General features: G+C 47.2%; 2 protein-coding genes and 1 long non-coding RNA gene across 4 annotated transcripts in view; 1 reads left to right on the top strand and 2 right to left on the bottom strand.

Moving 5' to 3' along the window:
• Positions 1-619: 619 nt before the first annotated feature.
• BARHL1 (BarH like homeobox 1) lies at positions 620-11,462 on the bottom strand. The gene is made up of 4 exons (XM_075905785.2): positions 11,144-11,462; positions 10,164-10,841; positions 5,303-5,525; positions 620-2,718 (listed from the first exon to the last, which is right to left on the bottom strand). Exons 2-4 carry the CDS (start codon positions 10,621-10,623, stop codon positions 2,424-2,426), a joined length of 978 nt encoding a protein of 325 aa, XP_075761900.1. The 5' UTR covers positions 10,624-10,841; positions 11,144-11,462; the 3' UTR covers positions 620-2,423.
• Positions 11,463-20,464: 9,002 nt separating this feature from the next.
• The window catches only part of LOC142819347 (uncharacterized), a 72,887-nt gene continuing 66,074 nt past the window's right edge, over positions 20,465-27,277 (top strand). The window contains exon 1 of one of the 2 annotated variants that reach the window (XR_012897217.2): positions 20,465-20,540. This is a non-coding gene — a long non-coding RNA (uncharacterized LOC142819347). The remainder of the gene's footprint in view (positions 20,541-27,277) is intronic. The other variant, XR_012897216.2, reaches the window with a different exon arrangement.
• The window catches only part of CFAP77 (cilia and flagella associated protein 77), a 127,297-nt gene continuing 122,274 nt past the window's right edge, over positions 22,255-27,277 (bottom strand). Inside the window, exon 6 of the mRNA XM_075905745.2 lies at positions 22,255-22,528. Coding sequence (XP_075761860.1) covers positions 22,406-22,528 — 123 coding nt within the window. The 3' untranslated portion in view covers positions 22,255-22,405. The remainder of the gene's footprint in view (positions 22,529-27,277) is intronic.

The following is a 27,277-nucleotide window of genomic DNA, read 5'->3' as shown; positions in this document are numbered from 1 at the left end:
GAGGAGGACCTTCCCGTTTGGGTCTCCTGTTTCTCTGGGGCTGACTCTGCTGGAGTTTAAATCAGGAGTGACTCCGGAGTGAGGAGGACCTTCCCGTTTGGGTCTCCTGTTTCTCTGGGGCTGACTCTGCTGGAGTTTAAATCAGGAGTGACTCCGGAGTGAGGAGGACCTTCCCGTTTGGGTCTCCTGTTTCTCTGGGGCTGACTCTGCTGGAGTTTAAATCAGGAGTGACTCCGGAGTGAGGAGGACCTCCCGTTTGGGTCTCCTGTTTCTCTGGGGCTGACTCTGCTGGAGTTTAAATCAGGAGTGACTCCGGAGTGAGGAGAAGCTCCTCTCATAGGTGGAAAGCAGGACTGCCCCCTTGCAATCCAGGAGGAGTCTCCTTATGCTAGCACGGTGTAAACCAGCCGCGTCTTCTCTTGAGCAGGGGGCGCTGCAACCCAGCAGAATCAGGTCCCCTCTTTGAGTGGCCAAAATCTGTCTGCCTGTGGGTGAGATTCGGGGAAACTTTTTTCTTTCTCCCCTTCCCCTCCCCCAATTCTTTTCCCTCCTCTTTGGCTTCTTTGATCCGCCAGAGTAAACAGCATAAAAAGCCGGCCAAGGACTGGAGCGGCGCGTTTGTAAAGAAGTTTATTTCCACATTTAAAAAAGAGCGAGAGAGCCAGCAGTTGGGATTTGTTTGTTGTTTGTTCTGCTCTCTTTAAAGCAGAATTCTCCTTCGCTTCTTTCCCTTGCAAAGTCCAGACGGGAGAATCCGGGATACAGACTTACAAGAATCACTTACACAAATACGTCCTCGGGGTTCACAAATAAATAATTCATATACATTTTGCACACGCGTATTTACAAATTCCCCCCCCCCTTTAGTTACATACTTTTTCAGAACTCTTGGCTTAGCCTAAAAAGACTCCGCTGCAATCCCACGGGTCGGGGACCTGTGGATGGTTCATTATGGATCGAATTAAGGGACCGATGTTGCATGTTTCGTGTCGGCCCATCCTGCCCACCCCGCTGCCCAATTCCTGCACACTGAGAAGTGTTACTTACAAGGGGCGGGGAGTGACCAGAAAGCAAGAGAGAGAGCGCAGAACAGAGCCTGGAACCAACGCGCAAAAATGAGAAGCCATGCTCGGGGAGCTAGTAATTTGCAATTTACCTTTGCTTCCTCCTTCAGTCCTTGCTCAGGCCAAAACTCAGCTGCGTCCTGAGCAGGAGGGAAGCCCTACTTTCCAGGATGTGCTTGTGACAGACGCACGGGTGGGCCGCTTTTATGTTCATTAAAAATAATAACCAGAGCCATGTATAGCGAACGATCCTCGGTCCGTGCATAAGCCACCTCCCGTCCCAGGCATTGGGCTCATTGATGGTTAAGCGACGAGCACAGGGTAAAAAGGGGCTGCCTGGAGTTAGCAGGGAGCTAGTCCTGTTGATGAAACGAATCTTCGAGCCGCCCTAGCGTGGAAACGCGATAAATTCTGGGAGTGGAAACAAAACCCACGCAGAGAATACTCGGACAGCGTTTTGTTGCCATGGTCCCTTTAAAGTGTAACATTTTTTAAATAGATCTTTTACCATCAGATGAATTCAGTTTTTCTCTTACTCCCACTGGAGGAGAAACTTTTTCATTCTGCAACGTGGCAATTCTGACTTTATTCGATCTTACGGTGTTTCCTCGGTCCTGAAATCTCCTTTTGTGTGTGTGTTGGGGGGGGGGGCAAACTTTAGTGCTAGAAAGCGGAGGAAAGGGGCAAAAAGGCCTGAATGGGCAACAAGAGAATAAATGCCGAAGAATCGTTGTGCGGGAGGGGGAAGGGAGAAATGTAGACTGCGGAGAGGGTAAAATTTGTCCCTCAATGTTTTGGAGGAGAATATTTACCAATATTGAAAGATTTTCGGAAGTAGGCAAAGATAGTTTCTGTGTCTGTGGGGTGGGCGATCACAAAACCGTGTCTATTGGGCTGTTTCTTAATAGATCCTTTGTGTCCGTCCCCCCGTCCCCCACCTCCCAGTTTTGAACAGCGATGCTTTCCATTAAGTTTGTATTTTTGTTTGTTAGGCTCCCTTTCTCCATTTCCAGGAAGGCGATCTCCCACCCCTTTCCAGGTTAGGTATCTCTGACCACTAACCCGAGAGAGCGCGCGCAAAATGATAGCGAAGGCGCGCAGGATTTAAGCGCGTAACTGCAGCGAGGGCGCGCAAGATTTGAGTTCGTTTTGTTTTTTCCTTTCCAAAGTGTCTCTTGCTTCCTTAGGGTGAATGATGGTTTTGTGGTGTGGCTAAGTGGGTGTCCAAATGCCAAGGGTCTAGTCCGCCTCTCCCCCTCCCCCTTCCTTAGGCTCGGGGTACAGTTTCGGATGGTCAGGGCGGTGTAGGCAGGGGAGCAGATGGGGCATCCTGGCTTCCTTGGCTGCGGAGTTTGCGCTTCACCGCGGTTGCGCCGCTCGCGGAAGGACGCCTGCCAGCGGGGGCAAAGGCGGGGGCGGCTCGCTGCCCCCCTGCAGTCCGTGAATAAGGATCCTGGGCACTAAAGGTCTCTGCAGAGCCGGGGGAGGGGCGCTGGGACCCCGGTACAGATAGAGGGCCGCGCCCGGGTCCAGGTTGGAAACCAAGCTCTGCGGGTAGAAATAGGGAGACGGAAACATTCGCTGGAGAGCCGAATAATTCCCAGCTTCTGCCAGGAGCTCCAGTCCCACCGCTGTCTGCCTCTTCCACTTGGTCCTGGGGAGGGAAACCAACACACGCGGGTCACGAGAGAGCCGAGGTGGAAACACCCCTCCTGCTATTTTCCTGTGCAACTCCGAGCCGCCGCGCCCCGGGAAATCCAGGCACCGGGCGCCTGCAGTCCCAGCTGGAGTAGAACCGCGGCGCGCGCACCTGCTCCGGGGGAAACTGACAAGGGTATTAATTGCCCTCGATGCATGCCTGGCCAAGGAGCAATACTAGAGTAGTAAGTCATCAGTGTCATGCGAACTACGCTGCAGGAGCACGGGTGTGTTTTATCGTGTGTGGTGTGATCAGAAGAGCTATATTCTGGCGAGGCACAAGCAGGCAATGCGTCAGATGGATTTTCCAGCGTTTTCCTGAGCTGGAAAAAATATATATTATTGCAGCTGGGATCAGACACATTATCTGCTATTTTGTGTGCGCGTGGCAAGATGTGATCCCCAAACAGGATACCAAGTATCAAAGGGGTAGCCATGTTAGTCTGAATCTGCATAAACAATAAGAAGTCCTGTGGCACCTTATAGGCTAACAGGCTTATTAGAGCATAAGAATTCGTGGGCAAAGACCCACTTTGCATCTGATTAAACATGATACCATGTCACCGCACCCACGTGGGTATATGGCGATCGGAAACAGCCACCTCTAATTTTCCAGCTAAGGCAGGTGATGATCGATCTCTGGGTCGATCTGTCTAGATAATGTAATCCTGCATGATGATCACATACTAACGTCAGATCAGATACACTCGTGCAGAAATAGCTGGGCGCTTTCTGCGCTAGCATCCGTTTGCAAATTGGTTAATTTCTAATCCGTTGTGCGCGGTGTTATGAAAAAAAACTTGCACGCGAGCCTCTGAAAATCACTTAAAACCAAATTCAGACTGGGTTGGTAAGCTCAGGTTTCAGATGAAGCCAGAAAGAAGGTGGGACTCGTGGGAGGGCTTTCGGATTCGGGGGAGAGGAATAGCACCTGCATTTTGTGATAGGAGTCTTAGGACTTGGGTTGAAATCAAATTGAAAAACAAATAACCACAACCCTCCACGGGGAAAAGAAACTTTGAAGTTCCCGAAACAAATTTGGTCCCCTCAGAATGGAAGAGGTCGGTCCCTGATGCAATGCTCGCAACATTTGTGCTTGGCCTCCCCTCCCCCCCTTCCAAAAATAAAGCAAATGCTGTGCTTGCTTTTCAACTGGCAACGAAAAACCACGACCCTGGGGAAAGCCGACACCGCTTTCTGGAACTAGGGGTAATAAACCCTTCCAAAGGGCATCACACTGGGGAGATTTTATGATTTTGTTTCCTTTTTTCAAGTAAGAAACTTCCAAGAAAACTCGCCCTTCAAGCCCCAGAGTGGGGCAGGAGGGACGAACTTCCCGGGGCTCTTGGGCTACTGAAAACCCGGCGGGCGGCTCGTTTTGTTCCGATGCGGATTATTCTAAAATCAACGCGCAGAGCCGGCGGTCGCAGCCCCGGATCAGCCCGGCGTCTCCAGCCTTCTACAGTTTTGTCGCGGACGCGCTAGACCTATTTCCAGCCCTAAATTATTCATCATAATAATAATTGTGTAATTACTGGAACGGGCGTTAATTATTGATGCCGGGTATTTATTATTGATGGGCCGGGGTGTTATGCTGTTGTGTTTAGCTGAACGCACATTTTTTTGACTTTTTCCCTTAACGGTGCGGGGAGGGGGGTGGCTTTGGCTCCCTGCATGGGGGGCAGAGACCAGGAGCGGGACAAGGATAAATGGGGGGAGGGGCAGGAGGCAATGGCTGCGGGTGATTTGTGTGTGTGTGTGTGGTGGGGTTCCAGCACTTGGAGATCAAACTGGGCCTAGGGCGGCACGTGTTGCTTCCTCTCCCGCTGCCCAGCCGGCTGTGAAAGCAGCTGAAGAGCTTTTCCTCTCGCCCTGTGCAGCCTCCTTCGTGTTTTCCTCCCGCTTCTCCCGCGATCTGATGGGGGGGGGGGGGTTCTGCTTTGATGCAAAGTCGGGTAGGGTCACCCCCTTCCACCTCCCTTCGGTTATTCGCCCCGCTGGCAGCAGCGTAGGGTTCGCGTTTTTCCTTAGGGTTTCATTGCTTCCTCCACGCTTCACTGGCCAGACGGCGCCCCCCCCCCCCCCGCCCCTGCTGCTGGGTCTGTCTGGGGCCCGATCCTGCGCGTGTGCATTCGGGTTACCCTCGGGTTACACTTCGGGAGCAGCACGTGCTGAGGAGCCCTTGGCAGCTGCAGGTTGCTAGTTCGAAGCCAGCCAAAGCGAGGGCGCCCGGCTGCGTCCGCAGCGCAGCAAATCTCTGCTGATCGCTCCCGCTCTCAGCCCGCATCTTTCACACCCGGGCCTCGCCCTTGTAAGCATCTTTCCCACGCCGCGCTGCGGGCCTCGCTCAGCACCGCTGGCTCGGGGCTGCTCTAGTCCGGGGTTCCCAGCTGTATCCCCCCCCCAAAAAAAAAAAAACTTCCCGATCGGGAGCCTGTAGGAAGTTGGCTGGGTCTGGGCCGGCCGGTTGCCTCGCTGCGGACGCAAAGATGCTGCGGCCCGGGGGAAGGGACAGGGAGGGGGCGCTGCAGTGTGTTTACCTTCTGTTCTGGTACCAGGTTTTCACCTGCGTGTCGGTGAGGTTGAGGGAAGCCGCCAGCTCCATCCGGTCCTGCACGCTCAGGTATTTCTGCCGCTCGAAGCTCCGCTCCAGCTGGGCGAGCTGGTGGTCGGTGAAAGCGGTGCGGGCCTTGCGGGGCTTCTTCAGCCTCACCGGCGGGCTGTCCCGCGAGCTGGAGATTTCTCGGTCCCCTTCTTCTTTCACTGCGCCCCAGGGGGGAAAGAAGGGAAACCCGGGTCAGGTCAGACAGGGAGGGGAGACAAACTGGGGTGTGTGGCTAAGCTGCAACAACAGAAGCAGAGAGGCGCAGGCGGAGAAAGAAATAACACACCAACTCACAGACACACACACACAGACACACATAGACCCAAACACGCGCACACACAGAGAGACACAGACACACATAGACCCAAACACGCGCACACACAGAGAGACACAGGTTCAGACACACACAAAAACTCTCTCTCGCTCTCTCCTCCCCCTCCCCCTGGCTATTGTCTGGCCCGGAGTTTTCCCTTCTCTCCTAGTCCCAGGGGTCTGTGATGACCCGCTGCCTTTCGGCTCTCGGTGAAGCTGACCAGGGGACTCGAATGTCACACTGCTCGCAGGCAGGTAATACAGAAATGGGGGGTGGAGGGGGAGAGCAAACCCTGGGCATGACCGGATGTGAGAAATAATAGCCAATGGCACCTGTTTGGGTTGCAGGCCAGAGATGCCGTTCAAAGTGTGTAAGTGTGTGTGTGTGTGTGAGAGAGAGAGAGCGCAAATTCCTGGGGAAAAGGCCGATACCTCCATGGCATGTAGAGAGGATACACTCAGGACCGAGGCGTGTTTTCTCTACGAGTTGAAGGTCTCATTTTCAAAAAGATCTAATTCTGCGAGCGCTGTGATTGAAATGCTTCAGTTCCTTTTTGCATTCCTCCCCCGCTATCCGGCCTACCTCTAGCATCAACCGCAACCCACCCTACCAACTGGTTTGCAAGGGCTGTCTGGTTCCTTTTTGCACAGGAACAAATAAAAATCTGATTTTGGTAACCATCAAGTAGAGGCGCTTTTTGGGGTTGGGTTTGTAGTACTGCGCACTTTTAATTCACCTAATGCTTGCAAAGAGCCATTTTCACTGACAGGTTATTATTACTATACTGTAAAGAACTCTCTTTCTCTCTCACACACACACATGTCATATGGCCCACAGGCATAAAACAAATGGAGTTCTTAAAGGGTTGGAAGGAAATATTTGAGAAGTGGCGCTGTGAGGCCATGCTTTTGCTATGATTTAACTTTTAAAACGCCTAATGAGATGTTTTATTGATGGTTCATTAAGGCAGGAAAGTCTCCGTGTTTCTATAATATACCCACAAGCAGATCAATATATCACAAGCACACAGAGACACTGATGGCTACAAAGAATGATTTACCCCTGAAAACATCTGTACTAGATTGGAAAATCCGAGCAAGAAAAGGTCTGGTTCCCTCCCTCCCTTAAAGAGATTATGTAACAAAAAGCTTCAGTTTATATAAATTGGCTGCATTAGGTTTTTACAGGGGTTTATGGTAAATTTCATTGTGCAAGGTTTTAGAAGTGACAGGGCTGTAGTTGAATGCGAGTTGATTTCTCTCTGTAGGGAGACAATAATCCGGTTAATTGAGCCACCAGGGAACCAAATCCTTCAACCAGAAATCCAGAATCTAGCAGACCAGATAGAGACCAAAACCACTGAATAGCTCTTAAACATGAGATTCTGTTTCATTTAATGGCGAAACAAACACCCCCCCCCCCCATCTTCTCCCCTTCCAAAAATTAAATAAAATATAGGCCGGTGGAACCAGTCGCCTGTGACTTCTGCAAAGATAATAGTTTGGAAAATGGAGTCTTCACGGTGCTTATTTCAGGGTGAAGCGATGGGGGAGAAACTTTGGGGATTATTTGATTGATCATTAAAGTTATTGGAGATGGATTTCCTTAGGCGTCCATTGGAATTTGGGGGGCAGGATCGGATCCAAACACTTAAACATTATTAAAGTTTAGACTTCGGGGGAGAAGGGGAGGAGGTTGGTTGGAGAAAAAAGAAAGAAAGGAGGGAGAGAGAAATAACTCGAATTTGGAATATCAATTGTTCCTCCGGCTTCCCAGAAAGCCCTGATTAACCACTAAACTTCCTGTTGGATTTCAGTCCAGCTGACACGAAACAGTTTCTCCTATTTCCTCAACGATAATCAACACAGCTCCAAATATGCTTAGCCCATTATTTAGGTTGTAAAAAAAACAAAAACAAAAAACAAACAAAAAACCCCACACACCTTCCTTAAACGCTATTTCTTTGAAAAGCTCGCTCAGTTACCAAGGGAATTTTTCTTATACCTATCAGGGTTGTTTTCTCACTTAAAAGGCTCGTGTTTGGCTACACATAAACTCATGGGAAGCCTTTATTTTTCATCTGGGCTAAATCAATCGCAAGGAGCGCCCTGTGCCAGTATTTTTTAAACAAAAATCTCGCTTTGAACTCGGTAAACTCTGCCTGTACATCAGTGGCATAATAGAACCCTCTGTCTTTGTTCAGGCTTATTTAAATCAATGGGAAAGACTGATTTAAAAACGGTGTAAGGGGGCCTATATTTGGGAGTAGGCCTTATTTTTAAACAATTAAACAAATAATTGTAGGCATGTTACCATTTGATGCATTAAACGTATCTATGTCCAGCCCCACTTTAGTGGAATATAAGCTCACAAACTATGTGTTTCTCCTGATAGGGAAGAAGAAAGCTGTGTCTGGCTGAAGTCCCGGCCTTTGTAGGGGGAATGGCTGGTCAGTGCGGGTTGCTTTTTATTATTTTTTACCATTATTAGTATCATCATTATCTAATCGCTTACTATGAAATGCAGTTTGTCAGCTCCCACTCGCGGGCAACCTGACTGTACATGGCTTTGATAGGAAATTTTCCGCACCAAATTGTACCATGTAATGTTTCTTATCGAGGATCCAAAAAATATGTATAGTTTGTATTTACTGCTTTAGTGGCGTCACAAGCCTGCATTTATTTTTCTACCTAATCTCCTTCACAGCTTGGCAGTTTTGAGAGGAGAGACAGGCGAACAGAATTTACAAATAAAGAGGGGGGGGGGGGAAAGCTTTGAATGTTGACTTCCATTTGATCACATTCCTTCAAAAGACTGAAGCCAATTTCTTTTCCTACCCAGTCAGATCACTTTCCCTTCGCTCATTCAGTCAATATTGTAAAATGAATGAAAATAGAAAAACCGGCTTCGTTTTGAGCATATTCGAAAAGTTTCCAAAATCTACTAGGTAAATAATTTTCTACCTAAAATATATTTTAAAGAGGCACATTTCCCCGTGTACTTCCAGATTAATTAATTAATGTTTAGCTGGTGCTGGGCTTTTTATCTGGTGCAAAATAGAGGAAGGGAAGGAATCATAATTAAAATGGTAAGGTCAGTAGGAAAAATAATGTTAAGAAAGATACAAATAAGGAAGCAGAGAAGCAGAGATCAAAGTTCCCTACCTACAAGGAAATCTTGGCTTATTTTGACCATATCCTTCTTTCCTTCTCTCAGTCACCCATAAATACAATATTCAGAAATTAGGAATGTCTGCAGCAGAAATCTCATTCCGCCTGATGTGCCAATACGCCGTATTGCAATCAGACTTCAAACAGTCGCTTTAAAATTATTTCATCCCTTGTAGACTTTGTGCACAGGTTAGAACTAGCTGCTTGTAATGTTTCCATGGCAAAGTTTTTTAAAAAAAGAGCGAGACACCAAATTCACGTCCAAAGATTCACCAAAATCAACATGGGGAGGGACAACACTGCGGGGGGGACACACAACAATAGAGGGGTCTATAGAATGTCCCGCTCAATATCGTGAAGTTAAAATCCCAGTCTTCTACCAGTGAAATTCACTAATTTAGACAAAAAGAATCTCTCTCTCTCCCCATTATGGGTCATACTTTTGTAAAGCTTGGTAGCAGCTTTCAAAGAACTGATTGGCGGTTAAATGAATTCTGATCACCCTGAAGTTGTTATTGAAATGATATTGTTGTTTTAAAAAAACCGCTCACAGCTCCCCTGCATGTCCAACAGTGAACGAATTAATCTAAACCCATTTCTTCCGGGCTCTTTTAGTTCGTAAATATTTAGAGGGCAAAATTCCAAGAGTCTAAGGGGCGAATTCTCTACGCGCGATGTACTAGCCACTTACCCTCTGCAAAGACACAGCGTCGCAGAACGAAATTGCTAAAATAAAATCTACGAATGGCGTTCTTGGACATGTACTTACTCGTGTGATCAAGCAGAATTCAGACCTTTACAGGAGCAAGGAAATTCTGCGGGTTTAATCTAAGAAGCGGGCTCATTTGTATGTTTTTTCCCCAGTGTTTTTAATGGGCCACCGTCCGATGCTATAAATCCTCACCCCACCATTTAAAGTTTGTGTGAAAAATTCACACACCTCCCCCCACTATTTAAAGCTTTGTGAATAGTGCTTATTTATCCCTGATTTCTGGACTGTCGGCCGCAGGTGTAAAGAACCCAGCTAGAACCTAGGGGAGCGATAGCAAATTAAGACACCCCTCTCCCCCCAAGAAATAACCGGGGACCGAATCAACCCGCTGTCTGAGTCTTTTTTCCCGGAGACAGGACAAGCGCTTTCCTGGATGCGAAGGGGGAGTGTAGAAAATGTCAAGCGCTTTCAAATGCCTTCACAGCCGACCAAGGAGTGGAAAGAAAGGCTAGGAGGGGGAGGGTGACGTAGAAACCAAGCCTGGGGCAGCTTTCATCGCGGGCTGGGGCAGCTGGCGACCTCGCCTCCCCTCGGCTCTTACCTTTGTACTCCGAGTCGGACGAGGCGTTGCTGCTACTTTTGTCCATTTTCTCTCGAAAGTCCTCCCCCGGCTTGGCTGGGAGGCGGCCCGCCGGCTCCGCGCCGCTCGGGCCATTGCTGCTGGAGTACGGCGCGCAGGCAGCCAGGGGCTTGCAGTCGGCGAGGATGTCCCTGATTAGGAAAGACGAGGTCACCGTTCGGGACTGGGAAGGCGCCGAGCCCTGCCCCGGCTGGAGGTGAGATTCCAAGCCCGCGGCCGCGCCTGGCCGGGGAGCCCCCGCCTCCAGACATTCCTTCCCCGGCGAGTGGGGAGACGGGCACCCGCTGCTAACTTCGGAGCCGGGGCTTAGTTCCAGGGGGGACCTGCACTCCCCCATCAGCGGGTCTCCTTTGGGCGCGGCCGGGCTGCCGGCGCGGTGGGACAGGATGGAGTCGATCCCAAAGGCGGTGGAGCCTTCCATGGCCAGGCTCGGGCCCCAGCCCCAGCCGGTCGCACCCTCTCGGCCCCTCTCAGGCTGACATGGCCGGCAGTCCGGACCCGGCGGGCGAGGGTGGGGCTGAGACAAGGCAAAGTTCAGTCCGGGGTCCAGCGAGCCCGTTGGCCAACAATTCCCGGCGGGGGAAGGGCGCGGCGCATTAGATCCACGGCTCAGCCCGTCTCCTTCAGCATCCCAGCCAGCTGCGGTCAGGGGGACAGACAGACAGACAGGCAGAAAGAGAACAAGGATTAAAAAGTCCAACTTTGCTCGGGGACACCCTCCCCCCTCCCGCACCCTCTCGATTTAAGCCCAACTCCCCCTCCAAAAGAATACATCCGCTCCGCACTCCAGCGCCCGCAGGTTGGAAGGGGAGGGAAAGATCGGTCCAAGGGGGTTTTCAGCGCCCTAACTAGTGAATGATTAAAAAATCAATGCGAGGGGGAGGGGGAGGTCAGTGGGGTGGGATGGCTGGGGAGGGGGGGGGAAGGGGCCCTGCCAGCACCTCGGCCGGATCCTGCTTCGGAGCTAAATCATCGGGCTGGTCCAGCGACAGAAAGGCTGGCTGGAAGGTTCAGCGGCTGGGAGCGGTGACTGCTGCGCCCATGGTGTCGAAATCGCTCAATGGGTCGCCCTCCTGGCCGCGTCTGGGGCGCGCCGCTTTCAGCACCTCGGACAGAGGCAGCGGCAGGCTCGACCTGCCGGCTCCGCTGGTGACACGTTCCCCTTTAAAAAAAAAACCGAACTTGTTGTCACTTTAGTTTGGGTTTCTTCTTCCTCGTCGTCTTTTTTTAAGGTGCCCCGGCCACGTGTCTGAGCATTCTCCCTTCCCATTGGCTGGGGGGCTTTTGGGGTGATGTCACACAACTGACTCAGGAACCTGATCTCCTTTCAGTTTGATTAAAAGAGACACTGAATTAATTACAGCCCAGCTCCAACTGTTTACAGGCAATTTCCACCCTGTTTGCTTTCATTACACCATTGATGAAGCTCTTAATGGGGTTATTACCAATAGGGGGTAGGTCCGGGTGGATGTGTGTGGGTTTGGTAGGTTTTTTTAACTTTTGCTTTTTCCACAATTAGCTGAATTATTCGTTCCTCTCACGCTGAGAAAGTTTTTCTGCGTGTTTAAAAAGAAAAAAACCCACGGACGAAAGATTTAAATGCTGAAGACAAGAAAGGAGCCGTGAGACTTTTCTTCTCCTCTTTCAATTGCTCTTAATAAGGACCCCGTTTCTTTTTTATTATTTATTTGCATTTGTTGGTTGGTCAAACCCTCTTCTCTGTACATTGTTTTCATTTAAAAATAATTTAAATGTTCTTGCTCCGTTGCCGGACTCTGTCTAGCGAAATTCTGGTTTGCTTTTGATGGTTTTTTTTTTTTTAAACAAGCTAGTGCTAAAGAGGTAATAATAGTTAGACTAAAGCCACAAGAATAATAGACCCGTAAATCGAGCAATCGGCAGTATATATCGTTCTAGAGCCGAGAGAGGAAATAATAATAACGCAGGGGACGGATCCAGATCAGAATGGTCTAGCTTTTAATGAGCTACATCTCAGATCCACCAGGTAGAAAGAAATCACACACAAAGGCGGGTGTTACCGTACTATGTAGTTAGTACACAGAACAATCGATAGAATCGTAAGGGGGGAGGACGGTTCTCATCACTGCAAACGCTAAAGAATTTTACCTGATTGGCTTTTTTTCTGCTAGTCTAACCCCTTCCACTAAACCCACGAGGCAATGGGACCCCATTCCTCGTTAAACGCCTAAAAATGATCTTTATACCTGAGCCACTCACACTCCGTTCCCGAGTTTTCAGTTCAAGGCAGGCGAAGCTACTCTATCCTATTCTCTCAAAAGTCTTCCAGAAAGGCAGATGAAATAAAGGGTTGCGGGGCTGCATTTCGGTGAGGACTCTAAAGGATCCTCCGCACCACTTTTCTGGAACCACCTTCCTATTTCCCCCAAAGAAACTGGTTTTTCCCTTCGATTTTGTAGCTCTTTTTTATCTACAGATTTCCTAAGATCCTAAAATCGCTGCCTCTAGTTGAAGGGGCTAAGTATACCAATCGGAGCAGAGTTTGTAATTAATTCAAGTTACTCCCTGGCAATGCATCTGGGAGAGCTCCCACGTCCTTTTAGCGGGTGTGCACCTTCAAAAGGTTTGTAGACAAATCTGCCTGTCTGTCCATTCATCCAGGTACTTCTATCTAGTAGGGTTTTGTCGTTTCTGTAGGTTACACTGCGCGGATCTGTCTGCATAGTTTTGTTATTTCTAAAAACAAAACACGAAAATCATTGTTTTTCTTTCGCTCTCGCTTTTTATTTATTTGCCTCTTCTCCTTCCGTCCCTTCGGTCCAGGCGGCTGCTGCCTCTTGTCCTTCTTCCAAGGATCCCCGCGGCCAGCAGCTTGGAAGCGGGCAAATGCACCGAGCTTCGGGACTGCAGAAGTTGCGTCGGATCCCCCGGGAGGATGGAACGCGGCTGCCAGCTGTCACAGAGGGGCAGAGCCTGCCAGCGCTTCCAGGACTTACTCCTGGAGTTCTGGGTCGGACTTTGAGCCTCCCCTCCCCCGGCCTCCAGCACGCGCTCGCCTCATGTCCAGGCTAATACATTTCCTTCTCTGGTTCCAAGAACAGATACGCACCCACAGTCTAGGGGCGATTCTTAGCGCGTCCTTCCCCTACAACGGGACCTTACCCCACCTGACTCTGTGTACGGTCGCTTCAGCGGTGCTCAGCCCTGATCCCCCCTTGACCCGGGTTAGTGGTCCTCAACACCGTCCTAATTCTGCCCAGCCCGGACGCCTGCTATGAAGTGGTCAGGTAACACCCGGGCGTCTTCCGCCGCTTCCCGAGAGGGGGCAAAGCTGCTCTTCCTCCCGCTGACTGCGATCCCAAACTTCGTGCGTGTGGAGTTCTGATGTGGGCTTGGCCAGCCGCTGCCTTTAGCCTCCCCATTGAAATCGACCATCCTCTGCCCACACCCCACAGGGTTTTAGAGACGTATTCGTTCTCCTTTATTATTCATTCACTTTTATTAATATTGCCCCCCCCCCCCCCCCAGCAGGCTCGCACGCTCTCGAACTTAGCCAAGGGAATCTTGCGGTGAATTTCTTTCCCTCTCTTTTTTTTAACGGGGTGGGGGGTGGTAGTTTCAGAGCTCCCTGCGCAGAGTCAATACAGAGACTTGTTTCAAGTGGCTATTGGCCGTTCTTGCTTTAACTAGAGCCGTGCCACGTTGCAGCCCAAAGTCCTTATCAGCCAAAGGGGTAGTGATGGGGGGGAGGGAGGCAGGGCTTGACTTATAACTGTACCTCGGAAGTTGTCTTTTTACAGGCCCCCTAGATTAATGGGGCTCAGCACTAGCCCGGGGAAGTCAAGGGGAAAAAACCCTCCAGTTGGCTGATCAGGCGTCTGTCTCCATCCCCAGGAAGAGCAAGAGCTGCAAATCTCCCTCTTCCAGGCGAGTTTAGACTCGGTACAAGTTGGGGGAATGGGACGCTCTTTTCCGGCCAGTGCTCGCTACCAGGACTCCGACCCGATCGCTTTCTCCCTGGCGGCTCTCGAGGGAGAGGGTGTTTCTGTGAGTCGTTTGCTTTTCCACAGGGCGCGCCGCACAAGTTCGGGAAAGTCCCCTCCGGAGCCAGCCTTCCCCGAGCGGACGGGGTTCCGCGTGCGCCTAAATCGGAGCAAGGCGGGCAGCCCGAAGAGGTCGTTTTGCGCCGTTTCAATTCGGATGGAACAGCTCAAGGTGGATCACGAACGCTCTTTGGGATTTCCTGGGCAATCCGACGGGATTAGCTGTGCTACCGTCTCCCTCCCCACTCCGCTGCCACCTGGTTTCTCTGCACAGCCAGTGGCCAGGACTTTAGCCTCTCCCTGACAAATCGGGTTAAACGGATTTGGGGCGATTGGTATTTGGGAATCACGTTAACTCGATCGCTTAGATTCCAAAACGCGAATCGCCTCGTGGCTCAGTTCTTGAGCTAAACCGCGCAGTGTGAATGAAGTGAAACCCGACCCGGGTCGGGTTCCTCTGACCCGTCCCCCTCCTCCCACTCGCTTCATGCCCCCCTAACAGCTCGGATCCCGCGACTTCTCCCCAGCAGCCCAGATCCAGCCGTATTTCGGAGGCAGTTGTGGGCTTGCCTCTTTTTAGGGGTCGGAGCAATGCAGCCGGTAATTGTCTTTTCAGATGTGACAGGACCCATGATAAAGCAATTCCCCCGGGGCTCTGTATCTGATGTTGCTAATAATAATAATAATAACAGCGACATGCCATTAATTAATACAAATATATTCATGCGCCGGGGGGGGGGGGGGATATAAATTGTTTTGAAATTGGGACCTCAAGTTGTCAGCTTGCATTTACTGGTAAAGCACCAGCGTTACAACGCTTTGGTAAGGTTCCCAGGTAATGCAAGGTAGGGGTCTTTCAAAGGCCATCCTCATCAGTCACGTATATTTCATTATATTGGGGGGGGAGGGCAGAGAGGGGGAAATGACTACATGCAGATGAATTTTCACCGTTTCCAGAGTTTTTACACAGTAAGCTAGGAAAACGGAAGAGGAGAGTTGATTTTAAGCTCTTTGGAGCAGGTTGTGTTAAAGGTTTTTTTAAAGGACCGATTTGATTTTTCTGTCTGGGTTTGGAATCTCTTCCTTTACTGTCCCTACCTCTACAATGCATTGCTATTTGGGGATACCAGAGTATCCCTAAATAGCTATCCCACGTCTTAACAGCAAACCCATTATTTCGGGCTTGCTATTCTAACATCCCTGTAAACCTCGTTTCATCAGGAGTAAGGGATGTTTTGGAATAGCGGGTTATTTCAAAATTTGGTGCTGTGTTGACAGTGCCAAATGACGAAATAAGCTATTTTGAAACAAGATCGAAATAAGATATGCAATTTGTGTAGCTCAAATTGCATATCTAATTTCAAACTTCAGTGCAGTGTAGACATAGCAGTCACTGCATGGTAAATAGTGCTCTCTGTAAATATGTTCTGTGGAGGTAGGGTCTGTGTTTTGGTTCTGTGTTTGTACAGTGACAACCATTGTGTGGTCCTGGTCCATTGCTTGAGCTGCTGGATGCTAGATCATTAATAAATAAATCATATTAATTAATATATGTCATGATTGAAGGTGGCCATACGCCAGATTTAATCTCCCAAAGATTTAAACACATGCCTAACTTTGCCCAGGTGTTAGTCCTCTTGCCTTCAATTAAGTATAAATTAATTAGGATTGTAACTTCAGTGAAACTAATCACTCTAGACATGTGCTTAAGTGTATGTAGGGTCTGGACTTTTCACCGACTCTCCCTTCTAGCTGAATCTGACAGTGGGGGAGCTAACGCAGCAAAATATATGTAGAAGAACTGAACACCGGATGGAAGAGCAAAATAAGAAATGTAACGCCATTACAACATAGTATGATACACTTTGCCTTTTGTAATCCTCTTCCATCTGATGTCCTCACAGTGTTTTCCAAGCAATTAGTGTGGCATTCAACTGTTTGTGAGGTAGGTGGGTGTCAGTTAGATGTGCCATATAGAAGGGGAGCTGTGGACATAACCCCATGAAGTATCAAGCACTTTTACAGGGCGTAGACTGCCTTCATTTCCCATTGGCTTCAGCAGATGCTGAAATTACTCAACACTTGGCAGGACTGGGCCCTTATTGACTTGTTCTAGGTCTCACAGCTAGTCAGTGGAAAATCCAGGAATAGAACCTCAGTGGTTGGCTCCTAGGCTTGTGCCTTGAGCACAGTTTTTATTTATTATATTCTGTTGCCTGGGGCTATGTTAGAGATCAATTGCACAGGAAATGGGGCATCCCAATTTATCCATAGTCACAGCAGCAACCTGTGCAGCAGAAGCAATGCAAGCTTTTGCCACTGCTCTGTCAATATAGAATCAGCAAAATGCAGGGCTGGGAGGGACCTGGAGAAATCATCAAGACTACACTGGCCCAGTATTTTAATCTTTCTTCATGGATCAGTTTTCTAAACTCTGTATCATGTTTGTTGTTCTCTTCTGGGCTTTCTCCAATTTTTCCACCTCATTCCTAAAGCATGGCCCTCAGAATTGGCCATGGTTCTCTGGCTGAGGCCTCAGTAGTGTTGTGTAGAGCATATCTCCCATGTCTGGCACATAACACGCCTGTAAATAGACCCAGGACAGTATTAGCCCGTTTTGCAGCTGCATCACATGGTTGACACGTATTCAATTTTGCAGTTTAATCCCGTTTTCTAAAGTGCTTGCAGCCCCTCTCAGCTTGGTGTCAGCTTCACATGTTATAAGCATGCTTTCCACTCCATTATCCAATTCACAAATGAAAATACAGCTGGTCCCTGAGTTACGAACGAGTTACGGACCAAACACTTGGCCATAACTCGAAGTGTTCGTTATACGGATCCCATTGAGTTACTGTTCACGCTGTTCATAAGCGCAGATCGTGTTCATAACTCAGAGCCTTTGGTCGTAAGTGCAGATGGTCATAAGTGGAGGTGGTCGTAAGGCAGAGACCGGCTGTAGTGAATAGCACCAGAATCAAGAATCACCTTTTCTGGGGACCCACACCCCTCCCCATCTGACCTCCTAGTGTGACAGAAAACCATTGCTAGCTAAGCTTTAAATTTGGTCAACCAATTTTCCACCCACCTTGTAGTAATTACATCTAGAGCATGTTTCCCTAGTTTGCTTATGAGGATACCGTGTGAGATAAATACCATGTGCCAAAAGTCTTATGAATATCAAGATATAGCATGTCTGCAGCTTTCCCCTATCTATTAGACTAGTAACCCTGTTAAAGGAGGAAATTCCATTGGTTTGGCATGCTGGCTCTTCCTTATAACCTTATTAACCTCCAGGTGTTCACAACCTGCCTCAAACCTGGCAAAGGGGCCCATTTTAAGGGAGAAGAAGTCAAGTACTACAGTATCCATGGCCCATTTGCTCACTGGTCATTCTGTTAATAATATCAGATTGATATTGCATTCCTTGCACACACCAGATGCTCACTAATTTCATCAGGAGTTTCATTTGCAGCTGATAGCATGAGAGTTTGGGTCTCTGGTGTCAAATATGCACGTTTATTTTGTGTTGTACACACTTGTGAATTGGAACAAGCACTGTCAATGCCTCTCATAGCGTGCCACCATGCAGCCAGCAGCAACTTTGGGACACTAATCTGAGACACTGTTGGATATTGATTGAGAAATGAAAGTCTGGTGCATTCTATTACCACGCCTAAGGCACTGTGACCCTCAAAGTTATTTTGGTGCTTTGCTCCCATGGAGTTACCTTTGAGGATCTGGGCCTAAATCGTTTAGTTAATGAGTGCCTTATTACAGATTTTAGGGCCTGATTCTGTGAGGTGCTGCATGTCCTTTAACTCCCATGGACTGAAGCAGGAGTTGGTACCCAACACTTCTGCTGGACCTGGTCCTTATTATAGGATTGTTGTCCAGTGATTTTATACAACACAAGCATAGCAGCTATTGAGATCTGTATTCTCGAGGCATTTCTGATCACACACACGCTCTGGCTAGGTCTACACTATAGCCTTTGTTCAGAAAAAGCTACGCAAATTGTGCTCTGCAATTTGCATGGCTTTTTCAGATTGCTTTTCCGGAAGAGGCTTTTCTGCCTCTAGATGGCTAGACGTGGCCAAATGGCAGAAAAGCCTCCTCTTTCAGAGGTGCCTGTATTCCTCAGTTAGAACTACGTGCTCAGAGGCATGGGGCATCTACAACTGCCAGTGATTTTGATGGGAGTTGTAAGAGTTCAGTGGGTCTGAGGATTTGGCTCTTGCTGCCTTGTAGGTGACTGCCTGTTCTGTTTGTGGGGTAGAGCTAGCCCTCCATGTGCCTGAGAGCGTGAGAGCTGGTCATGACTTTTAAATGATCTCAGTCAGTTAGGAAGGCTACATGCAGATTTTTAAGGCAAGGACATTTTAGGTCAGCCTGGGTGCTGTTATAAATGGAAGCAATAGCTTCTTCTTTTTTTTAATAGCAGCTATTTTTTGTGTAACTCTTGTCACAAAAAAAGTCTTTAAAGCACACCTGGGATTATTGGGAGGCTAACCTATACGCTAAATTAATAGTTATATGATGGCATGTAAACTCTGCATTTACTGCAAAGGACATGTACTTCCTGCAGACATGGGAATGAAACAGAGTTGATGTGCAGCTCCTGCTGTACGCAGGATAGTCTATGACCTAAATGAAGATAGAAAGAAGGGGGGCAGGTATCTGGGAAGAGGTTTTTAAATCCAGGCTTGACAAAGCCCAAACTGGGATGATTTAGCTGGGGGTTGATCCTGCTTTTAGCAGGGAGTTGGACTCGCTGTCTCCTGAGGTTTCTTCTAACCCCGGGATTCTAAGATTCTGTCAGAAAGGCAAAGGGAAACCAGAGTTAACCTGCATAGCGTTGTGCTTGCAGAAATCATTAGCGAGGAGGCTGGTGTTTGTAAAGAGGGCCCAGCTGTGGGAAACCTGCAACAGCCTCAGCATCTTAGAGTTACCAGTGGGTGTCACTGCAGGACAAGCAGCATCCTGTGAAGAAGGGCTGGGGAAAGAGGTGGGAGAAGAAAGTGAATCTGAAAAATAGGCAGCCAACCTGGATACCGCGTGAATAGGTGGATATTTGCCCATGCTGGTAACCCACACCCCCATTTTGCACAATGCTAAGGCTCCCTTTGCAACAAATTAGCAGATAAAGAAAACTGCATTTAGAACCAACACTTTGCATCATGGTGCACTGGACAGAAGATCCCAATTTTCTTTTTCTTAGTGCACTGGTGCTAGATGGGCAGCAGCAGGCCAAGTTTCTCCCGCACTACCCTGCCATTGTGCTCCACCCTGCAGTGAGAATGGAGCTCAGGCATCAACCATCCCCCATTCAGCCCTGGGCCTCTCTGCAGCGATTGACAATCAAGACCTTAGGGTGGGAACTGAGTCAAACAGAAGTGATGTGGCTGGGTGCCCAGCAGGCTCAGGAGTGCGGGGTCTCCCATTTGCTTTGGAGCAGGCGACCAAACAGCCATCCGGCTGTGGCAACTTTTTGCTTTGGGATTCAACTTGGCAATCTGGAGGTGAAACATTCCACCGTCCATTAGCAATCCCTGGAACCAGCCAGTCCCCTTAAACTCTCTTTTGTTTGCCTCAACCATTACATCTTACCCTCATAGTCTATTGTGGGCATCTGGCACCCAGCCCTGCAACAGCCTCTGTATTCCAACTGGTAGGGAATCTTAGCATAGTGTAGTAGGGAACAGACCCCTGGAGCTTAGGTCAAGTCCATCAAAAGCCCTTTTTTAAAGCCCTGCTCTAATGAAGCCCTTCCAGTGAGAGGGATACTATTACCACAGTCCTTTCCCGTTACACAGCCCTCAAACCAGCTGACTTGATATGGTCAAGGAAGTTGTTTTCCTGTTGCTAGATTGCAGCTTGCATATAACCCTAAAAACAGGGCAGAGTGGAGAGCCTCTTGCCAGAATTTATTAGCTGCACCGTGACTTGGCTTCAGGAGCAAGGTTCTAAGCCAAGTCACATTTTAGCAAAACAAGGCTTTCAAGGCCCAGCTTTCTTCCCCCCCTGCACGATGGAAAAAGTCTCTCGTTTCACCCAGCTTCTCTCAGCGTATAGTCTGCTGGGTGCAGACACACTAGAGAGAAAGAGAACTACATAGAGCATCTATTGCAGGAATTAGCCTCTCACACCTCTCTCCAGGCTCACCTGTGCTCAGGGTGGAGCAGATATTCCCTTACATGAATGGGTAGGTAAGCAGCAGCTGCCCCTAGAGCCAGAGCCACTCAGACATTTCAGACTCAACACAATGGGCCTGCCTTTCCCCAGGAAGCTGCCAGCGTCACAGAGTCATCCTTCCAAGGTAAGAAAAGTGCCTGTTTTGCTTAGTGCCCGGGTCAAAAATCCTCCCTATTCATGCAGGACTTAGTTCCATTGCACCCAGGCTCAAAAGGTCAGGCTGGCAAAAGGTCAGGTATTCTCATGGCAGCCAGTGCATGGAGCCAGTTTGATCTTTTGGCTGGTTGCAAGCCCACCCAGCTGCCTATTAGCATTGTACATGGGGCTGGGCATTATGAGGCTATATCCCCTTCAATGACTGTATGGGGCTAAGGCGCTACAGTGCTTAGGGCTGTGTAAGGACCTAGCTCAACAGAGAAAGGAATGATGCAAACAGCTGTTTAAAATGTATTTAAATCTCTCTGGTACAACATGAGACGCGTTAATAGAGCTGAGAAGCAGAATGCATAGGAGTAATTCATTATTCTGCAAACAGTTTCTCAGAAGAGCAATTAAAGCGCTCAGGCCCATTATTCAGAGGCACTTTCTTAAGGTGATACTTCCCTCTGGGAGTGGCCTTTTTTAAGTTGCTAGTGTAAATGCTGCTCCTCCAGGCACATCCAAGTCTTCAAATGCATTTGCACAGTGTCTAGCGTAATGGGGCATCTACGTGCAATACCGTAATGTGTACAGGAAACAGGCCTTCCAAAGGGGGAAAGATGCCCCATTACGCTAGGCACTGTGCAAAAATAAATTTTAAATAGCTGTTTGCATCATTCCTTTCTCTCTTGAGCTAGGTCCTTACACAGCCCTAAGCACTGCCTGGAGCCCAGTAATCTAAAAGGGCCTGGGACTCCCTGCCAGCTCCCCCTGCAAGGGCAGTGGCTAGAACCCTATTCAATCACCGCTGAAGTCCCAGGTGACACTGAAGGGCTGGTTGGGGACAGCTAGTGCCCCAGCCCTGCCCCTTCCTCTTGAGCCCTGGCACCTAGAACCACTACCACCACCACCACCCCTTTCTCCTGAGGCTCCGCCCACTTCCAGGGCCCCAGTCACACTCCATTCCACCTTGCCCAGGGCCTGCCAAATTCTGTTGGGCACCTAGTCATCATTAGTGCTGAAGTTGGCCGAGCTTGTAAATTCATTTGGCTGCCGTGCAGAAAATGGACAGGCCTGATTGCTACATGACACCAAGCGTTAATCAGGTACAAATGTCCTCCTCATTGTCTGGCTTCAAGTAAAGGATTCATTTGAACTATGGCCCCAATTCAGCAAAATACTTGAGCACGCGTTTAAGTCTCATTGAAGTTAAACACATCGTTGGGTGCTTTACTGGGGGTGGGCCTGTGGGAGGAATTGTTTATCAATTGGAATATACTGGGAAATATTACATACATGACAAAATATAAGTCAGGGAACCAGGGACTGTTACTCCTGTCTCCTGTACTATGAAGGAAAGAAGAGCTATCTTCAGTGTAGCCATGTAATTAAGCTGATAAAGATAACTTTGTGCTACCACTTTGAATCCAAGGGGGACACACACGGTAGCATTATTAACCTGAGCACAGTGACAGATTTTTTTTGTTTCCTGTTTGCCAGAAGCTGGGAATGGGTGATGGGGGAGGGTGGATCATTTGATGATTCTCTGTTCTGTTCATTCTCTCTGAAGCACCTGGCATTGAAAACAGATTACTGGGCTAGTTGGACCTTTGGTCTGACCTAGTATGGCCATTTTTATTTGATATGGTAAGATTGGTGAGAATATCTGTGTGGAAAACAAATGTATATGACAGGCCAGAAACAATGATAAATTTGATGATTTATTCAATTGAACCAACATGAATATAGCCTTTCTAAACTTGAAAAAATATTTGTGCACTATCTTAAATTTATTGCTAACATAGTGTTCTAACATAATACATTGTTCAGTAAATGACTTCTGTGGAGCTTTCAGGCGGCTGTATATATGCCTTGGGCAAGGGGACCACATCTCACAGGTATTTCTGAGTGGTAGACACTGAACGCCTTTTTATGAGCGTCACGGTCTGGAAAGGTACTGAGATGAGGACCAACCTATAGTGAAAGAAGCAGATATGTGATTGGTTAACACGAGCCGAAACTCAAAAAGAATATTGTAATATGAAGTGAAAACAGATGACAGTTTAGCTCATCGGCTTCAGTCTTTTTCAGAACATTATTCCACACTCTAAAGAAAGTCAAAGAACTTTTAAAATTACGACTAACTCTCTGGTTGACTGATGAGTCTTTAATAATGGAGATAATCTTGTTAACATTCCAGAAACCAGTCCTATATCCTCATTACAACACATCACTCATAGAAGTTGACATTTTCAAACATGCATGGCTACTGGTAGACACCTAGATAAGTGGGCTCATTGTCAGAAGTACAGAATGCCTTCCACTCCTCACACTAAAGAAAAGAGGAAATACTGTTGTTACAGTAGCCCCTAGAAGACCCAGTCAGGATCAGAGCCTCCTTGTGCTAGGTGCTGAACAAATATACTTAAAAGACAGTTGTTGCCATGAAGATATTGCATCTAAATAGGCAAGAAGATGTAGAATAGGGGAAAAAAATGTAACATATAAGAAGAATGATCAGGGTGATAGCTGGCAGATATATTGGTTCTCACCACTTTTTTAAAGTGGTGATGTGTGTACATACCTACACAGCAAATATATACAATAGCTCTGCTTGTATGCGATTGCCTTCCTACTGGAAGAATTTACAATTTAAGTAAACAAAAGGTGGGTTTAGATTGCCAGCTACTCTGAAAATATTGACTGTCTCCATTTAGGCCCTTAAATAAAAAATTGCTATAAGAAATGTCTCAGCATTGCAGTTGTATCACAATAAATCTCTATGAGAAGAAGAGATGTATGTGAGAGAGCAATCCAAGCAGCAAAGGTGTTTTTTTTCCCCAAAATATTTGATCAATTTTTCAGTCTTTTTCAAGAGTGAACGCTTGGGCTTCTCAAGTGTGTTTATTTTGGGGCTAACGCTACTCCTATTGAAAATCAGTGACTTGGATGGAAACAGAGTTCAACTCAGTCTATGTGCTTTTGAAAATTCCACTCAGATCTTTAGGGATAACGGCATCACTTATTATTTCACATAGGCTATGTCTAGACTGCAGACTTCTTTCGGAAGAAGCTTTTCCAGAAGAGAGCATCCACACTGTGGGTACATCTAGACTACATGGCTCCGTCAATGGAGCCATGTAGATTAGTTTACGCAAAAAAGGGAAATGAAGCGGCGATTTAAATAATCATCGCTTCATTTAAATCAAAATGGCCGCTGCACTGTGCCGATCAACTGATTGTCAGCACAGCGTGGCAGTCTAGATGGGGATCTGCCGACCCCAGAACTCTTCGTTGGGAGATCCTGTAAGTCTCGTTTCATGAGGCATAAAGGATCTGCCGACAAAGGGTTCTGGGGTCGGCAGATCCCTATCTAGACTGCAATGCTGTGCTGACAATCAGCTGATTGGCACAGCACGATGGCCATTTTTATTTAAATGAAGCGGCAATTATTTAAATCGCAGCTTCATTTCCCTTTGCCGTCCTGCCTAATCTACAAGGTTCCGCCAACGGAGCCATGTAGTCAGGAGCGGCCCGAGGCCAGCTGCGGCAGCTGGTGCCCCAGGTGGAAGACGCAATAGGTGCCCCCGCCTGCACGGCCGTCAATGGCCATGATGTAATCATGCAATGGCCACCAGGGTACCTGTGCTTTTTCCTCTTTCCTCTTCTTGCAAAAGAACTCCCTATTCCCCGTCCACATACTCCTTTTTCCCAAAGAGCTCTTTCGGAAAAAGGTTTCTTCCTTGTAGAAAGAGGTTTACCAATGTCGGAAAACCCCCTCTGTTTTCTTGCAGTGGGGACATAATTGAAGTTTTTTCAGAAAAACGACCGTTTTTCCGAAAAAACTGTTATGTAGACATAACCAAACAATGGTATTTAATTTTCCATGGACTGTAAGAAGTGCTATGTTTTGCAATGATTCTAGTTGATATATAATAAATATTTTGTTGTATTTCTCTACCATCCCACTTCAAGTCCAGAAGCTCAGACTTCTGACTTTACTTCCTCCGCACCAGCTCCCTACTCCCTAGGTGAAGTCATGATATCATTTGTGATGTTAGCATTGTAAGCTGTGAGCATGACTATTACTAGCAGAACACAGGAGCAGGGGAAAGTATAAGGGTTGAAAGAAACCCCTCGTTCCATGCAATGTCCTTTGTTTACACATATAGGCTGCATCTAGACTGGCAAGTTTTTTGCAAAAGCAGCTGCTTTTGCGGAAAAACTTGCCAGCTGTCTACACTGGCCGCTTGAATTTCCGCAAGAACACTGACGATCTCATGTAAGATTGTCAGTGTTCTTGCGGAAATGCTATGCTGCTCCCGTTCAGGCAAAAGCCCTCTTGCGCAAATGCAGTGTAGACAACGCGGTATTGTTTTGCGCAAAAAAGCCCCGATCGCGAAAATGGCAATCGGAGCTTTCTTGTGCAAAACCGTGTCTAGATTGGCACGGACGCTTTTCCGTAAAAAGTGCTTTCGCGGAAAATCATCTGTGCCAATCTAGACGCTCTTTTCCGCAAATGTTTTTAACGGAAAAACTTTTCCGTTAAAAGCATTTGCGTAAAATCGTCTAGACGTAGCCATAAAGAAGACAGAGGAGAAATACTATGTTGTTTTAAGCAGAATTGTTCCTAGGTTTGTAAAGATCAAAAGTTAACAGCAGAACTCTACAGTATAGTGGATGCATTCTGTTACTCATGGTAAATGCTAATTATGGTTGAATGACACTATTGTCCTGGTGCAAAATTCTTGCCTTAACTTGCTGGCACAGGCTAACCCCTCAAATTGGGGGGCTACATTGCATAGGGGTAAGTGTTCAAGCTTAGCAGCTTCCAGAGCATCTGAGATGTTGCAGTGAGGTGAACATGGAACTAACCCGTCCTGACATCTAACACATCAACTCCTGGTTGCTTTGGAGGTCCTAATGAGAGAGGTTGGCTGCTCATTGACTAGCTCACCTGGGGAGATTGCACCCAAAGATCCACATGTAGGAACAATGCACAATAAGAAAAATTAGAGCCCTGAACAAACTTAAGAACAGCTCGAGGCTTCTGACTTCAGTATGAGTAAGTGGGAAGCACCAGATGTAAGTTAGGGGGCAAATTTTGTTTTAAAAAATGAGAAGTCCTCTGATAACAAGGGTCATTTGAGAAGTATGGATTATTCCCAGGATGGTAATTATAGTCAAGACCAGGGGGGCTTTATGTCAGAGGTCATAATATGACAGAGGTTGGTACAAGAAGTCAATGCTAAACTGGTAAATCCTAATCTCTGGTGGTTTTACTTGTAATTCTCATTTTAAAGGATGGATCAAACCAATTTTTTCACTAGAAACCTCTGATCATCTAAACCATTATTCTGATGGTGTTAGAACTGTAATGCCGAATTCTCACATTTGGTATACAAATTGAAGAAATCATGGGAGTGGGTGCTAACGTACAAAGTGTTTTTTCAATGTCCTACGTGGTAGGATTTTATAGTTGTAGTTACTTTTAACTCGGCTCCTTAAAAGCAACTTTTAACTGAAATTATATTTTAATGTCAGATCCCACAAAGAACCTGTACATGACTTTTGCATTTATCATTTGACCTTGCATCCAAGCATTATAAAGGAAAACCCTTATTGTGAAAAATGAGAGATGCATATTTGTGGGTTACTTCCACATATATTCTCACTCAGACAAAGTCCTTTTAGTTGAGGAAGGAGGAAAATATGATGAATCACTTACCAAGCATTAGGACTGTAGTGGAAAAGTCACTGCAAGTAAAGGCTGATCTATCTTTTTAATGGGGGATGGATATATAATATGAAAAAGATAATAAACACTGAGGGCTTGATTTTCAGCTGGTGCAAATTGACAGAGCTCCACTGGAGTCAATGGAATGATGTAAGAATCAGTCCATGAGACTTTTATTTTGCTCCAAGTACTTACACATAAATTTGTTAGAAATGTTTCCTAGAAATCTGTATTTGTTACCACTTTAGCCCTTTGGATGCATAAAGTGATTAGCAGTATGAATATATTTATTGATGAACAAGTGAACTAGGGCTGCAAGGAGTGTATCAGAATATTTGACTGACATAACTAGATTAAATTATTTGCCTCAGTTTGTTCTTGAGAATGTACCTATTAAGAGTCACATGATAGGGAATGAATGGTGTCATGACTTTTCCTGCCTCTGTGAAAGGACCTGCATCCAGCTGCAAAGAAATGTAGCTTTACCTGTTCCTTTTGTAAGCTCTACCCCAAACTACACACGTATGGGGAGGTAGCATCCAATCCCTGCATGACTCTTAATTTTAACAACAAGGATGCCCCCAGATTCCCCCTCGTTTCCCCATCACCCACTTGATTTAAAACCCTTTAGCAGGTGACAACCATTTTCTTAAGCTTCCGTCACAAGAAAACAATCTTTACTCCCTTTCCAAAGCATCACTCATTTACAGGATCCTAACAAATGTGGGCCCTTTTAAGTTTTCTTAAAAAACACGCACACACAAAATAACACTGTCATAGTTGTAGATTTCTTTCCAGTAGAAAATAACACACAATACGGGAGACAAGTACACACACTCTCTCTCACCTAAAAACACAATATTTCCATGCAGACACAAACGCGCGCACGTATATATGGATGCAAATGATTTCCGTGAAGCCATCACTTGTGAAGCTTGACAGAAAATAATGAGAAACACTAAATCTTTTATAAGGTCAACACTCGA

The sequence above is a fragment of the Pelodiscus sinensis genome, chromosome 23 (genome assembly GCF_052426305.1).
Source record: "Pelodiscus sinensis isolate ZL-2025 chromosome 23, ASM5242630v1, whole genome shotgun sequence".
In the NCBI taxonomy this organism is placed as follows: domain Eukaryota; kingdom Metazoa; phylum Chordata; order Testudines; family Trionychidae; genus Pelodiscus; species Pelodiscus sinensis.
The sequence above is the reverse complement of the archived record's forward strand: the minus strand, read 5'-3'. Positions and strand labels throughout refer to the sequence as shown.